The 14,930-nt window shown below is 34.1% G+C and overlaps 1 protein-coding gene across 1 annotated transcript in view; it reads right to left on the bottom strand.

Annotated features, from left to right (window-relative positions):
* Nucleotides 1-780: 780 nt before the first annotated feature.
* Nucleotides 781-14,930, bottom strand: part of LOC110459707 (retinoschisin-like) — a 14,743-nt gene continuing 593 nt past the window's right edge. The window contains exons 2-5 of the mRNA XM_021512087.1: nt 7,440-7,606; nt 5,591-5,737; nt 2,895-3,042; nt 781-2,153 (exon numbers count right to left, since the gene is read on the bottom strand). Of these exons, the coding sequence (XP_021367762.1) occupies nt 1,912-2,153; nt 2,895-3,042; nt 5,591-5,737; nt 7,440-7,606 (704 nt within the window). The 3' untranslated portion in view covers nt 781-1,911. The remainder of the gene's footprint in view (nt 2,154-2,894; nt 3,043-5,590; nt 5,738-7,439; nt 7,607-14,930) is intronic.

Raw genomic sequence — 14,930 nt, 5'->3', positions numbered from 1 at the left:
AACTTGAAGACAAAACAACACACTTGTTGCATTCTCAAGTGAACAGTTAAGGAAACAGTTGTGTATTAAAATATATGTTCCAAAACAGCATTGCTTCTCCTGTTCTCCAGGGAAGTAGCATTAAAAGTGGCCTGAAGAAACTTCACGCAGAGGACAATTATATTTGCACATGTCATTGTTTTCCTTATATTTACATTGTACTAGCACCATTGCATGCACCAACTAATCCGAACTGACAAAAGAAGCAAGTGTTTTCCTGAACAAAATTGTGACCAACGGAAAAAAAGGAATCGTGGGAAAATACTTTCTCCTATAAACCGGCAAGTAACCTGAGACAATATGAAGTCATCTTCTATTATGAGAAGTAATATTTTTTCCGCTTTAGTACACATGACTGAAATACAATTAGTTCAAAGCCGTCAACCATGTTAACCACAGTCAATACATACTATTATTTATCAGCTTCTTCCCCGAATCGTGGGATAAGATTTCTGTTATCGATTTTTACAAAAGTATGCATCGATTTCTATGAACGTTGCATTTTAAATAAAGTAAGTTACAATTTCACCAAAACCACGATTTATGTTCAAGTTATGTATTCACCTTAATCCTTACGAATTATCACTATACACGGGTATAACCTTCTTTGCAACGTTTCTCATGGCTCCCGCATATTCACTTAGTCTGGAACGTACATATAACTTTCCGTCTCAACAAAGATACACTTGTAGCACCCACAAGAACTAACAAAATACGACACCTAGCTCTATAGATGTATTTATTTCGGAGTTGGCGTTTTCATAATTCATATTAAAACAGTTGATGACGCAGTCAAGGTGTCGAGTGATTCTATACAGCGATCATGCATCGACATTCACGGGATATTCATTAAAATCATCAAGTGGAAAAACAATGATGTCCTTGTTTCCTGTTCAATCGTCACGAACAGTCATTGCCTGCTATCAGTAACACAGTTCTCAGTGGCTCAAAAGGTGCTGATACATAACCTCTAACAGTCTCAAACATTTCCTAAACAAAGCATCTAGTCAGGCCTAGAATCTGTACAAATAACGATCATCATCTGTCCTTTATCTCATCACAAGGAACTATACATATTAGGTTGTAAACATAACACGTTTATAACAATAAAAATTTCAATTTAGATGACATATTTATTGATCAATTGGAAACATGATACACCAATAGATCAAGAACCCCTATCTACCGGCGTTTATAAAGCAAATGTGTTCATCATGTTTCACAGATGACGCTTGATAGATATTCTTTGACATTTGAACATTTGAAGTAGTGTGCCCAAAAAGTAGCCAGAGTTTCAAAGTAAGTTTTTGTTTTGTAACAGCTATAGATTAAGTTCATCTATCACATCTATTTTTTATATATATACATGAAATAAATCAACAAATGAAATTAGCAAACATTTTATCCAAATAAGGTAACACTTGCCGCGGAATTCTGCCATCTTAACATGAAAACATATTAAAATTTCCACATGCAGGAATAATGAATGTAACAAATGTAATTTCGGTTTGTAAATATCACGCTATTAATGAATATGCGAAAACTAGCAACAACGTTACTGTTTAACAGGACAATAAAACATTATTACAATTTGTGGAATATTCCGTATCAATAATTAAACACCTCTGTGAGATGGCATTACAAACCCTTCATTTTCTGCATCTAAGGTAAAAAAGCCAAACTAGATCATACTACATTAAAATAATCTTAATATTCATTTTAACTGGGGAATCATTTTTCAACATCTGTTTTATAGTCAGAATTACAGCACTAAATTTTCAATGTTTAGAGTGACGCAAGCCACCTTCAAAAATGTATAAAATAGACTGATAAATTGACTGATGATGAGACATGACGTGGAATAGTTATCGTTTACATCCTCGTTTTCAGAAAATACCATACTCCGTCCAAGTTAACCGTGACATGTGACCCATCGACAGTTCCTTTAAATAACATGCAGCGAGCGGAAGTGACGTCAAACAGGAAGCTATCACATTCCGGTTGTCTGAAACACTTTAAGCCACACATTCCTTGGTTCGATGCGTCTATGTCCACGAGAACAGGAAGTACGTCACCAGTGGATCCGAGCCTGGCTTCCCAGTGATGACATCTACCTGTGCAAATACGTCTTATTTTATAAAAAAAAAACCATCAATATAGCTTGACATAATAGTATGTGATTTGCACAAACATCAATGTATTATATATATTCACGATAGACACTATTGATTTTTCCCTATAAAAGTAGCGTCCTTATAGTTCAAAGGATTATGTTTTTGCCGATGCCTTATATATGGTATACTGATTTGCATTGCTCACTTGAGTTCCGAAGATGGTGTCCTATGGTCAGAGAGTCAGTGATATTGTACCGATTTGTCACTTTCGGTCCTTTTATAGTCTCAATAGTCAGATATATGTAGGATATCATACCGCCTTGAGGAGGAAAAACAGAAACTTGAAATCGATTTGTGGGTATCTCATACACATTTTACACCTTTGTGTAACCGCTTTACCGGTCATTTGTCTGATGAAGGTAACAGAGTACATACCGTACTAGTCATCGAAATGTCACATACAAACACCTTTTGGTTGTGCTACAAGAATCTTTTCATAATCCGTAATTACCTACCCGAAGAAAATTATCAGAAAATAAATAAAATTTGACTCGTTTTCGTTAATATGTACATTCTGTAGTTTAGGTTTAATTTGAATGTAATTGATATAAAAAAAACAGACTCTTTTAAGGTGTTATTCGGATGATGATCGTCCAGAATTTGAAGTCGTTTCGCTTCAAAACAATATCAAGCGCAGCACAACATAAAACTCAGTTTTTTACTCTGAAGTTGGATACGTACTGCATGCGATCGGACATCCTCTGACCTCCAGCCTCATCGATCTGTATCCATTTCCGGTGACGGATATAACCCGGATGAACTTGGCGACGACGGTTCCTTTTAGTTCATTGGTCACGACAGTATTTCTGTCAACGTTCCCGGGAAACACCTTTATAAAAGATGAAATATTGTAAGGCAGTTTTGATTTAAATTTGAAAAAAAAACTGAAAAAAAACCCAAACAAACAGCCGACCCCTTACTTTGCATATAACATGTAAACGACCTCAAAAGTACCAGTGAGATACATGCTAAATATCACTGCTTATCGATTTTTAATAGATCTTAGACGTTCTTAAGGATGCACTTTTGTGAAGTTTCAGTCATGTTCAAGTCTCGTTTAGATCTCATGTAACAGGTGTTTTTAATACTCAAAAAGGTCTGGATAATTTAAAAGCAAACACGCAGCTGAAAAATGTATCAAAAACTAAATGCCTTTTGTTTACAGAACTTATTTTCACAAGAATTTAACAAAACATGATCAATTTGGCGGCCATTTTGAAAATGTGTATATCTTGCGCTTCCCGAGAGACTAAAATTTTACCTTTTGTGTCACTAGATTGCTCACTTGAATCGTCATTGTGTCGCTATTTTTAACTGAATCAAGTTCATTTTTGCTGCTCAACTTTATTATGTTTTATATGATGAAAAACAATATGCAACAAAGAAGTTGGAAAATTATACATGATTGATATATTTTTTTACATGTTTATGGTTACTGAAGCAACTTAAATTTTTAACCCAAAAAAGAGGTTGCAAAATTTCACAAATAATGGGAGAAAGGGGGGGCCCCCCCCCCCCCCCACACACACACACACACACACACACACACACACACACACACCTTTTGGCTTTCGGCTGTTCTAGAAAGAGAATCACAATTTCTTTTGATTAATTGATTATTAATACTAATGTGTATAACTGACTCTATAACATTATACGAGCATGTCGTTGGTAACAGGAGGTCTAATGTGTATAACTGACTCTGTAACATTATACGATCATGTCGTTGGTAACAGGAGGCCTAATGTGTATTACTGACTCCGTAACATTATACGATCATGTCGTTGGTAACAGGAGGTATAATGTGTATAACTGACTCTGTAACATTATACGATCATGTCGTTGGTAACAGGAGGTCTAATGTGTATAACTGACTCTGTAACATTATACGATCATGTCGTTGGTAACAGGAGGTCTAATGTGTATAACTGACTCTGTAACATTATACGATCATGTCGTTGGTAACAGGAGGTCTAATGTGTATAACTGACTCTGTAACATTATACGATCATGTCGTTGGTAACAGGAGGTCTAATGTGTATTACTGACTCCGTAACATTATACGATCATGTCGTTGGTAACAGGAGGTCTAATGTGTATAACTGACTCCGTAACATTATACGATCATGTCGTTGGTAACAGGAGGTCTAATGTGTATTACTGACTCTGTAACATTATACGATCATGTCGTTGGTAACAGGAGGTCTAATGTGTATTACTGACTCCGTAACATTATACGATCATGTCGTTGGTAACAGGAGGTCTAATGTGTATTACTGACTCCGTAACATTATACGATCATGTCGTTGGTAACAGGAGGTCTAATGTGTATTACTGACTCCGTAACATTATACGATCATGTCGTTGGTAACAGGAGGTCTAATGTGTATTACTGACTCCGTAACATTATACGATCATGTCGTTGGTAACAGGAGGTCTAATGTGTATTACTGACTCCGTAACATTATACGATCATGTCGTTGGTAACAGGAGGTCTAATGTGTATAACTGACTCCGTAACATTATACGATCATGTCGTTGGTAACAGGAGGTCTAATGTGTATTACTGACTCTGTAACATTATACGATCATGTCGTTGGTAACAGGAGGTCTAATGTGTATAACTGACTCCGTAACATTATACGATCATGTCGTTGGTAACAGGAGGTCTAATGTGTATTACTGACTCTGTAACATTATACGATCATGTCGTTGGTAACAGGAGGTCTAATGTGTATTACTGACTCTGTAACATTATACGATCATGTCGTTGGTAACAGGAGGTCTAATGTGTGTTACTGACTCCGTAACATTATACGATCATGTCGTTGGTAACAGGAGGTCTAATGTGTATTACTGACTCCGTAACATTATACGATCATGTCGTTGGTAACAGGGGGTCTAATGTGTATAACTGACTCTGTAACATTATACGATCATGTCATTGGTAACAGGATGCATAATGAAATACTGACTCTGTAACATACAATCATGTCACGGGAAACAGGAGGTCTAATGTGGTATTACGTTTATTACACTGTTTTTATCAAATGAATGCTTTTACTGACTCCGCTCTTAAAAAAGGTTAAAATCAAGAAACTTATCTTAAACAAGATACAAACAAATAAAGCTATCAATGTGTCCATCGCTATATGTTGTATGACTTGTTTTACTCTCTTTTTCTCTCGAAGTATACATGTATGATTGAAAAGGTGTTCACAGGAATATGATAGCTATTTAAACTCGAAACCGATAAAACCCATAAGAAATAACAATAGAAATATGATCCTATGTTCCAGAATGGTGAGTGTCTTCTGCTTCATCGCCGACACGCGACAGGTAAATCAAAGCTATATACATGTATCTGTTAACTTTACCTGCACGCCGCCTGTCGAGTTCAGTAGGTACCTCCAAATGAGTCCGTCCAAACTGATGCTAACTTTGTAAGAAGACACCCACTGATCAGCAATTTTCCGTCCACGAGTTAATATGGCCTTTAGTATTGTGACATATTGAAATTCCACCTGTTAGTGAGAGGAAAACGAACAAAAAATACAATGAAATATTTTGTTTGGATACATGTATTTATCTTCCTGAACAATTCACATATTCATAAGAAAAGTTTCTTTAACATCTGAATGATTTCTCAATTAAAACGTTGTAAAAACAATTAAATCTTACTGTATGATTAATGTTTACTGAAAACGTCACGCATAAACTTTCCACTTGCTGCGCTGTACGAACCTGTATACAATCTTTACCTACCAACCCGAAGAAAATGCTCTCGTCCACACTCACTGAGTTATCTGAACATGTGCCTTTAATATTTGGCGTCATTAATGAGAAACAATCTCACTCGGAATGTATCCTCGATAATCCAAGGGGTTATGTTCACTTTCGCTTTCTGCACCAATCGATTATGTCGAAGCAAAATCAAATTGCATAGTTCTCAGTTAAAAAAACCTTAGAGCAAACGCTGGTTCTGATACTTATCCTTGAAGATTAAAGAGGTGCGACACCTAACGAAAAGCCGATAAATTATCGTTACGCGACCGACAGATTATTTCAATTACATCAAAGGATCAAACTTTAGTCTTCTTGTCTCGTCGACAAGCTACTGCACAGTGAACCTTCAATTTTGCTATGACATTTAAATGGGTACAGGGAGCGAAAGTGAGCGTAACCCCGAAGTCTCGAGGATGCTGCAAGGGTTGCTTCTAATAAATGTCTTCGCGTAAAATATATATTGCAGAACATCTACCAGCAGGACTTAAGTGTGACTATTGTGAAAGGTACATCTGCCATAATTTCAAAAAGTTTTTTGGTATATTAAGTTTAGTGATAAGGCATGTTAATACATGTTTAACAGTGCATGAACAATATTTCTTGGTTGATTGTCAAGTTAATGTACTATATTTTATTTTCATGTTTCTTTTTGTTACTATGTAATGAAACATCTGTGGTTTTCTGTGTCCCGATAAGGGAGCAGATTGTCTAGAAAAGATGTCAATCTTATATTATTTACACGTTTGGAACAACTTCTTTGCTTTCATTCCACTGATGTTTAAAAAGTAATCAAATTAACTGACTTATTGATCGATCGAGAGCTGCAGATAAAAAAGCAAAAATCTCGTGAAGTATTGCCTGACGGACGATCAATCAGGTCTGACAATTAAATTAGGTGTTTTCATATTCTTTTGTCGTAACATTCAAAGATATGAGGGACTTTCCGTTTTGCAGTTGTAATTTTATAAAACCATTTCAATGTGTGTAGTCAACCGTTAGGTGTAAACGCGATAGAGTGTTAATTGTAACACATGTATTGTCTAGTGTTACATATAAATAGTGTCTAGTGTCTACAGTAAACAGTATCTAGAGTTACCTATAAATAGTGTCTAGTGTCACCAGTAAACGGTATATAATGTTACCCGTAATAGTGTCTAGTGTCACCAGTAAACGGTATCTAATGTTACCCGTTAATAGTGTCTAGTGTCACCAGTAAACAATATCTAGTGTTACCTATAAATTGTGTCTAGTGTCACCAGTAAACGGTATCTAGTGTTACCTGTAAATAGTGTCCAGAGTTTCCAGTAAACGGTTTCTAGTGTTACCTATAAATAGTGTCCAGAGTTTCCAGTAAACGGTTTCTAGTGTTACCTGTCAGTAACGCCCAGTGTTGCCTGTCAGTAACGCCAAATGTTACCTGTAAATGACGTCAATTGTTACCTGTAAGTAGTGATCGTCTCCTCGGGAATTAGGACACCATGCACTATCACTGTTGATTCTGGCCATGTGAACAGGACAAGTTCTGTAAGTAGATGATGCTGTAATAGCAGCATCAGACACACCGTCTGGTCCAGTCACAAGATTGTTATTACAAGTCGGAGAGCTTCCTGAAATATAATTCTACCTCATCTATATAACAGCGCATCTGATTAGATTATATTATCACAGGAAATGTGTTTTATTTCTTTGAAACATTTCACACACTTTTAAATATAACGTTTCATATCCTACTTAGGGTATTCATTAAAACAAAATAGTCTTTCCCTTCGTTCAATATTCCGTATTAGCCTAATTATTTAATTTAATTTTTTTATTTTTCAAATGTTTACATTAGTATAAAATACAGTTACAATACATACATAACAAGACATAAAACAAACATATATATATATATGGACATACATATTCATTAATTATCATACAAATACCAATACAATTATCAGAAAGTAAAGTTAGGATTGGTAAAAACGTGTATTATATTTTGAGTTTCTCTATAAGATAGATGCCAGTGTGAGCGTAATCAATATTTACATTTACTCAACATAACAATATTATGTATAAATAGATAAGTTACTTCGGTCGTAATTTCACGTTTGGGTATTTTCAAAAAAAAATTGCCATTTTAGCTTTCTCCCTAACTTCTAGCAATGCATTTTTGAGTTTAATATGTTTCCTTTAGTGTATTTTAAGGGCAATAATGCAGAGTTCATTCTTAAGGCACCTTGCTCTATAGATGTATTGTTTGATTGTCAAGATGATCCTATTATTCACTTTTCTGTTTATGCCATTCTGACGACATGTACCAAAAAGAAAATTCAATTGGAATGAACAGTGAATTCAACAAATTTTCTAAACCTTATCACAACATAAACACCCATAAAAAATCAAATGAGTACTTGGTTCGTTTTTCGTAGAAGCATAAAAATGAAATTTTCAAAAAGCAGGATTTTTTTCCCAAAAGACGAATATTGTCAAACTAACAATGCATCGAAGGATAATTTATGATGCAACCAAAACTAGGGATTATATGCTACAGTATACATGTACAAATCCTTTGCTATGGCTAGTTATCAGATATTTACAGACATATCAACAGCCAGAAGCCATATCAAGCAATGATATTTTCCAGACAAAAAATGTGCTCATTTTAGAATAAAAATAACTTATATAACCTATAATATTCTGATTATAGATGGACTAGGTTATGAACTACCAGTGACTAAAATATTAGTCCAAGATATGTGGTTGAACACATATAAAGAAGGAATCAAATGACTTTATGGTCTATACATCAGAATTCATGGCTATATGTTTAGTCTATTCATTATGACTGAAAACTGACAGAAAAAAGAAAGAAAATATCTGTTCCAGTGTAGATGGAATGAATATTTAATCAACAGAGAAGATGTCTGAAAAAGATTCACAGGTTTGTCCCTTTCTGATGACATTTACAGATACTATTTTGTAATGCAAGAGTATGAAATGTGTTCGAATGTCAGACTTGGAAAAAAGAAGGAAGAGAAAAAAGATGAGAGGTTTTGAGTTTGTTTTCAAACTGGTAATTCTAGATTCACAAGAAAACAACCTATTTCAAGCTTTGTCGAATCTTCTTAGCCCATGGGTGAAACTATTCTGGATTTTGAAGATTGCTGCTATGATAGCCAAGATAATAAATAACACGTGATGTATGAGCAGACATTTCCATTGTTCCTGACCAACAGGGCATTGACAGTGGTAATATTTAATTGAATTATTATCATCTGGTGTCGTGCTTTACTGAATCAAAACATTATATTTAGTCTAGCTCTTGTTTCTGGAACAAATCTGACAACAGATGAGGTCTTGAGAGTGCTGATACACCCTTATTTCATAATCTCCATCATCATTAAGATGTTTTACCTCGGAGCTTATAGTAACTGGTAGGTGCCGCACGTTATAGTCTTCAAATACTCTAAATTGAGCTCTGAAAAAGTGGTTGAAGATGCATCCATCTTAACGAATTCTGACTTTGATCCCTTGGAGAGAACTGGTTCTGTTTTTACCCTCTAGTTTGCTTTTGTAAGTCGAAACTTCATTTGTTGTGCGAGTTCTCTGTCACTTATGTCAGTTCCCGGCGATCTTTGATAAATTGGTCCCCGTATCCTATTGAGATATGCAGTCTCAATTTTTTGCATTTCGTCAAGTATATCAATGAAGCAATGCTGACGACGGCCATGATAAGACTCTACAATCCTTCGGAATTTAGTAGGTGTCCTGTCAATGTTAGCCTGTAGATCAGAGTGTTAGCTCTGACCAGGCTTAAGTGGTGAGGGCGTACTGGTATTAATATCAGATACCTCTAACATTGGCAGGATATCTATAAAACCACGATCAACGACTACATTGTCGTCTTGCTCCAACCATGTGAGCTTGTCTATGATGGGTTTGTTTTGTATTGCTTGCAACATTTTGGCTTCCAGATAATAGTCCTACGGTGTCCAAAATGTTACCATCAGGTACAGTTTTGCTCATGAATTTTAAGTAATTACTGTTCTTCTGGCCACTGTTAAACATTTTCTGAAGCTTATGGTAAGCACGTTTTTTTAATATAAGTATATGTACCATCTAGAATGGCAATCACGCTGTCTCCAAAGAATCTTTCTGAGAATCCAGTCCATGGTCAGGAACAAGGAACACCGATACTATAGATTTATTAAATGCTTGTACTACAGAATGAATGGGTTTTTGAAATACGAAACAGAGAAACGCCAAAAAGAGCGGAACACTGATTCCAAGAGATAACAGTTTTCATCTAAACCCAAACAGTAATAGAGCATTTTGTGTCATTTTGGTATATACTGAATAAGAATGAAATGGGACCATGTACGAATGGATTTCGAGAAACTGTTCTTTGGACCAAATCTGTCCAAGCTTTGAAGCCGCCAGGGGTCATCGGAGAGAGAAAAATTGAGAGTAAAGACTGATTGATTCTTTGATAAGCCGTACTACACTTCTAAAAGATCATCAATTATTTCAGACAACATACTTACTAGTTGAGAATCCAAAGACTCTCTTCTTTGAAGATAACTTGTGTACACGGGTTCATGTCATTGCCAGTAATATTAAATTAGCATACACGTGATGACACAGAACACCACAATGTGTGTGGATTTGTTTATTAAAAATGTTAAAACAAAGACAACATTTTTTGTGAAAAGGATCCCTGAAACAGGTCTTTGATTGTTAAGACAGGAAAACTACTAGTTGTGTTATCTTCGAACGTTCTGATTTATGTAGTCTTTTGCGTAGATACTTTATGTATTACTTCGGACGAATACTGCTTTTTTGATTGAGCAATCTATGCCACCTTTTGTCAGTATATCCAAAAGCCATTTACATTATTGTTTTTTTTTTACATTTCTTGTACCTTAACATTTACGGGAATTCTCGATGATACGATGGTAACCTTCACCAATACGTCTACTCTTCATTATAAGATGAATATTAACAAATGAGTATGAAATATTCCCTAAGAGCAATGTAAAAACAAAACTCTGATGATAAAATATTTGAAAAATGATAACAAAATATACAAGAACAAATTTTAAAAAGTGACAAGGATATTACATTTGATCTCAAAATTGATTGTTAACAAAAACTATCAATCACACTAAGTGATGAAGCAAATCTGAATTTGGATTTTCTTTTTGTAGACTAACATGCACTGAAAGGTTTATTGTAGGTTTGAAACGAATTTCATTACCGATTACCTGTAATTAGATGCATTGCTTTCAGGTAGACGCCAGGGAGATGCCTTAGTCCTCAACTTTTTGGGACACAGGACATTTTTTATGCGAAATAAATACTTTTTTTGCATACATATTTGAAATAACGCATCTTCTTCATACAATGAAACTGTTTGGTATACATGAATAACAAGAATGAAAAAACCTGTATTTTGCATTACAATTTTCACAAAATTTTCGATTAACCTCACATTCTGGATGATAAATATATTATCAAAGCACTACACGAAAGAAAAAAGTTTCCCAAGTATTACGATGCAGAAAAATTCTTTCAGGCTGATATTTCATTTTTAGACCCCATGCTTTAGTTCATTTAAATAATTAGAAGACTAATTCAAAGTAATAACATCAGTTGTATAAGGGATTGAAAAAAGTTAAAACAGCGGCATAAATCTCGTAGCTCTTCTGAAACAAAAGTTATGAGGGGCAGACTCCTTATAAATTTAACATAGTTGGAAATAGTCCCTTTCTTGGAATAAAAGGATAGTCTATTTTTGGATGGGTCTAGTTACACCGACTGCAAAGCTCCTTTACAGTTGTAACAATTCCATGGTATTGGAAGAAATTGCTCTAACTCCATATATTTCTCAGAATTCCAAAAAAAGAATTTTCCACGCAAGAAAGACATCTTTCCAGAAGAGATTTTTACAGTTATGACAACAGGAAATACAGTCTGATCCACAATTTACAAGAAGGTTTTAAAAATAGTTGAATTAAAAATAATTTGCCATGTTCCTGTTGTTGAGAGTAATCTTCTAATCAAAGTAAGTTTTAATGAGTCTATACATGATTTTATATGAATCATTTTGAGACCACCATCAGAAAAGATTTTAATAATTACATCTCTTTTATTTTCATCAATCTTACTATTCCAGAGGAAGTTATATAGTTCTGTATTTATCTTTTTGATAAATGTATTATCAGGATCTGGTAAAGCGATAAATAAGTCATTAAATTGAGAAATTAGGATAGACTTTATTATATATATATTCTCCCTATCGGGGAAAGAATGCTCCTACTCCAAGTCTTCATCAAAGCTTTAAGTTTTTCTAGTTTTTTGTCAAATTTATATTTACCAATACGATGTAGATCAACATGAAAATCAATGCCCAGAAGTGTAAACATTGTATGCTCCCACTGTAAATTCCATTCATTAGCCATAACCTCATCAACATATTTTTTACTCCCTATCCAAACTACTTCCGTTTTCCCTAAGTTCATTTTTAATCCTGATGTTTTTTTTTAAAGTATTTCAATTCTTTTATAGAATCTCTAGGCGTTGTTTCTGATCCATCCAGCATTAAATATTGTGAAAGTGAAATAGGTTGTTCATCTTCAAGTTTTTCCGAAATGTTTTTACACATTTTTTTAAAACTATGTCAAAAAATAAAGAAATCCAATACTTCATCAATTTCCAGGATACAGAATAAAAAGCTTGTTCAAAATCTATCATGAGTAACGTCCCTGGTATAATATTTCCTCTAAATTGCATTATATCATAGATTAACCTGGTGTTTTCCCAAATGCATCGCCAAGAACTAAAACCTGTTTGATCTATCTTAATACATTTATCTAAGACTGTTTTTATTCTACCTGCTATTGTTCGAGAAGCTATTTTACATAGTATGTTTAAAAGATGAATAAGTATCCAGGTTTTCAGGAATTGACGTGGCTTATCTTCCTTTGGTAAACAAGTAATTATGCCCTGTTTTGAGTTACAGATAATTCATCACTTTCATAACTATTGTTAATAGATCGTACTACAAATATAGCTAACTGTTTTCAAAATCACTTAAAAAGTTCGACTGTGAATCCATCTGATATAAGACTTTTTATTTTCATATTATTAAAAGTTTTTGACGCTCTCAGTTAAAGAGATAGGACCTTCTTAGTTTTCAGATTCTGTAACATTTAACTTTGGAATATCAATTTTTTGAAAAAGATTTTAACCTGCTCTCTATATATATTTACATATGAATACCACATATGTACACGATATATAACCTTATATATATATATATCCATACTGTGTTTGGATTTTATTCATAAACAGGTTAGTATGTAGTGATCAGCTACACCTATATCAATTTAAATATATGTAATTACCTTCTTACATTTACAAATAGATAAAACATGTGTACATATGCATACACACCCACAGATACATTATTTATTTACTATAGAAAGCACATAAGACTAGCTTTCCTTATACACATTAGAACTTATCACTCTTATTACATTATGTATATGTGCAAATATCCAGCCGCATACATAATATGTACACATGTGTACATGCATGTCAACAAATTACTACCATATATGGCCCTATGTATACTGTAGCCCATATTAAAAATAGAACTTAATACACACATACAAACACAGTATAAAGCAATCAGCTACACCTATATACATCAGTTCAAATGTGAAATTACAGAAATATAACAAGCAGATCATGCACACTCTCAAATATGGTGGCTAACACATATGTACACATGAATGCACACCTGCAAACCTAGTATTACACCATTTTTTGTTTTGTTTTAAAAAACAAGTAGCGCTTTTCAAGCTGTTCTTACATGCATTCCTGTGTATATATATCTTTTGACAAGTAATACTTGTTCATTGAATATTTACCAAGTATAATATATTACGCAAAACTAGCAATTTGTAAACCTGAAAAAATGTACACGTGTGTATATGCCTGTAACACATTTCAAACTCTGCAGCCAATGTGTACAAAGTCTTGGAAGTGAAATGTTAGCTACACATTAACCTAGATAGCTGCTCATGTACACACACATGAGCACACGTACCTATTAGTAATAAACACTTACTCTACTGACAATATATGCACAGGTCATTAGCTACACACATGTAAACATGTACGTTATAAATTATACTCATGCACTCATCCCTTATATCAAACTAATACAGGTGTACATGTATGTACACATGCAAACGAACGCACACCTTCACAAACAGAATTATACCAGGATAGTTTTTTATTAACAAACACATATACTGCTCTTGTTCACATGTGCATAATTACCTATTAGGTATTAACATGCACACTTGCTCTTTTTACATTTGACCTATTGACCCAAGTCCAGCCACACATTTATATCATGTATTTAGCTACACTCATGTAAACAAACTATACCCATGTACTTATCCCTAATATCAAATTAACACAGGTGTACATGTAGCACGTGTACACTAAATGCATATAGATATGTGTACACTAATGTGCACTTGAGCAGCCATGTATATAAATAGACAACTATGATTCCACTCCTCCATTGTAGATATCTCAAAATAAATTAGAATATGGTTGAAAATGCAATGACTTACAATACATTATATTCTCAAATCTGAGTATCAGCATAGTCACAAACAAACGACTAAGTGTACCTGAATATTATTTATTTTGTACACACCCCTCATTCCATACACCGCATTTTTTATATTTGTCACATTTCAGATGCGTACATAGATATCTAAACTGCCATATATTATTTACTAATGGCTGTTCTTTTAATGAAAACTTAGTATTATTTTACATGGCAGATTGGGTTTTTATTTTCAGATATTCAAAAATATGATGAATAATAAAGTACATGTACTGGTATGCGAGCACTCCCCTCCC

The sequence above is a fragment of the Mizuhopecten yessoensis genome, unplaced genomic scaffold, assembly GCF_002113885.1.
Source record: "Mizuhopecten yessoensis strain PY_sf001 unplaced genomic scaffold, ASM211388v2 scaffold10185, whole genome shotgun sequence".
In the NCBI taxonomy this organism is placed as follows: domain Eukaryota; kingdom Metazoa; phylum Mollusca; class Bivalvia; order Pectinida; family Pectinidae; genus Mizuhopecten; species Mizuhopecten yessoensis.
The sequence above is the reverse complement of the archived record's forward strand: the minus strand, read 5'-3'. Positions and strand labels throughout refer to the sequence as shown.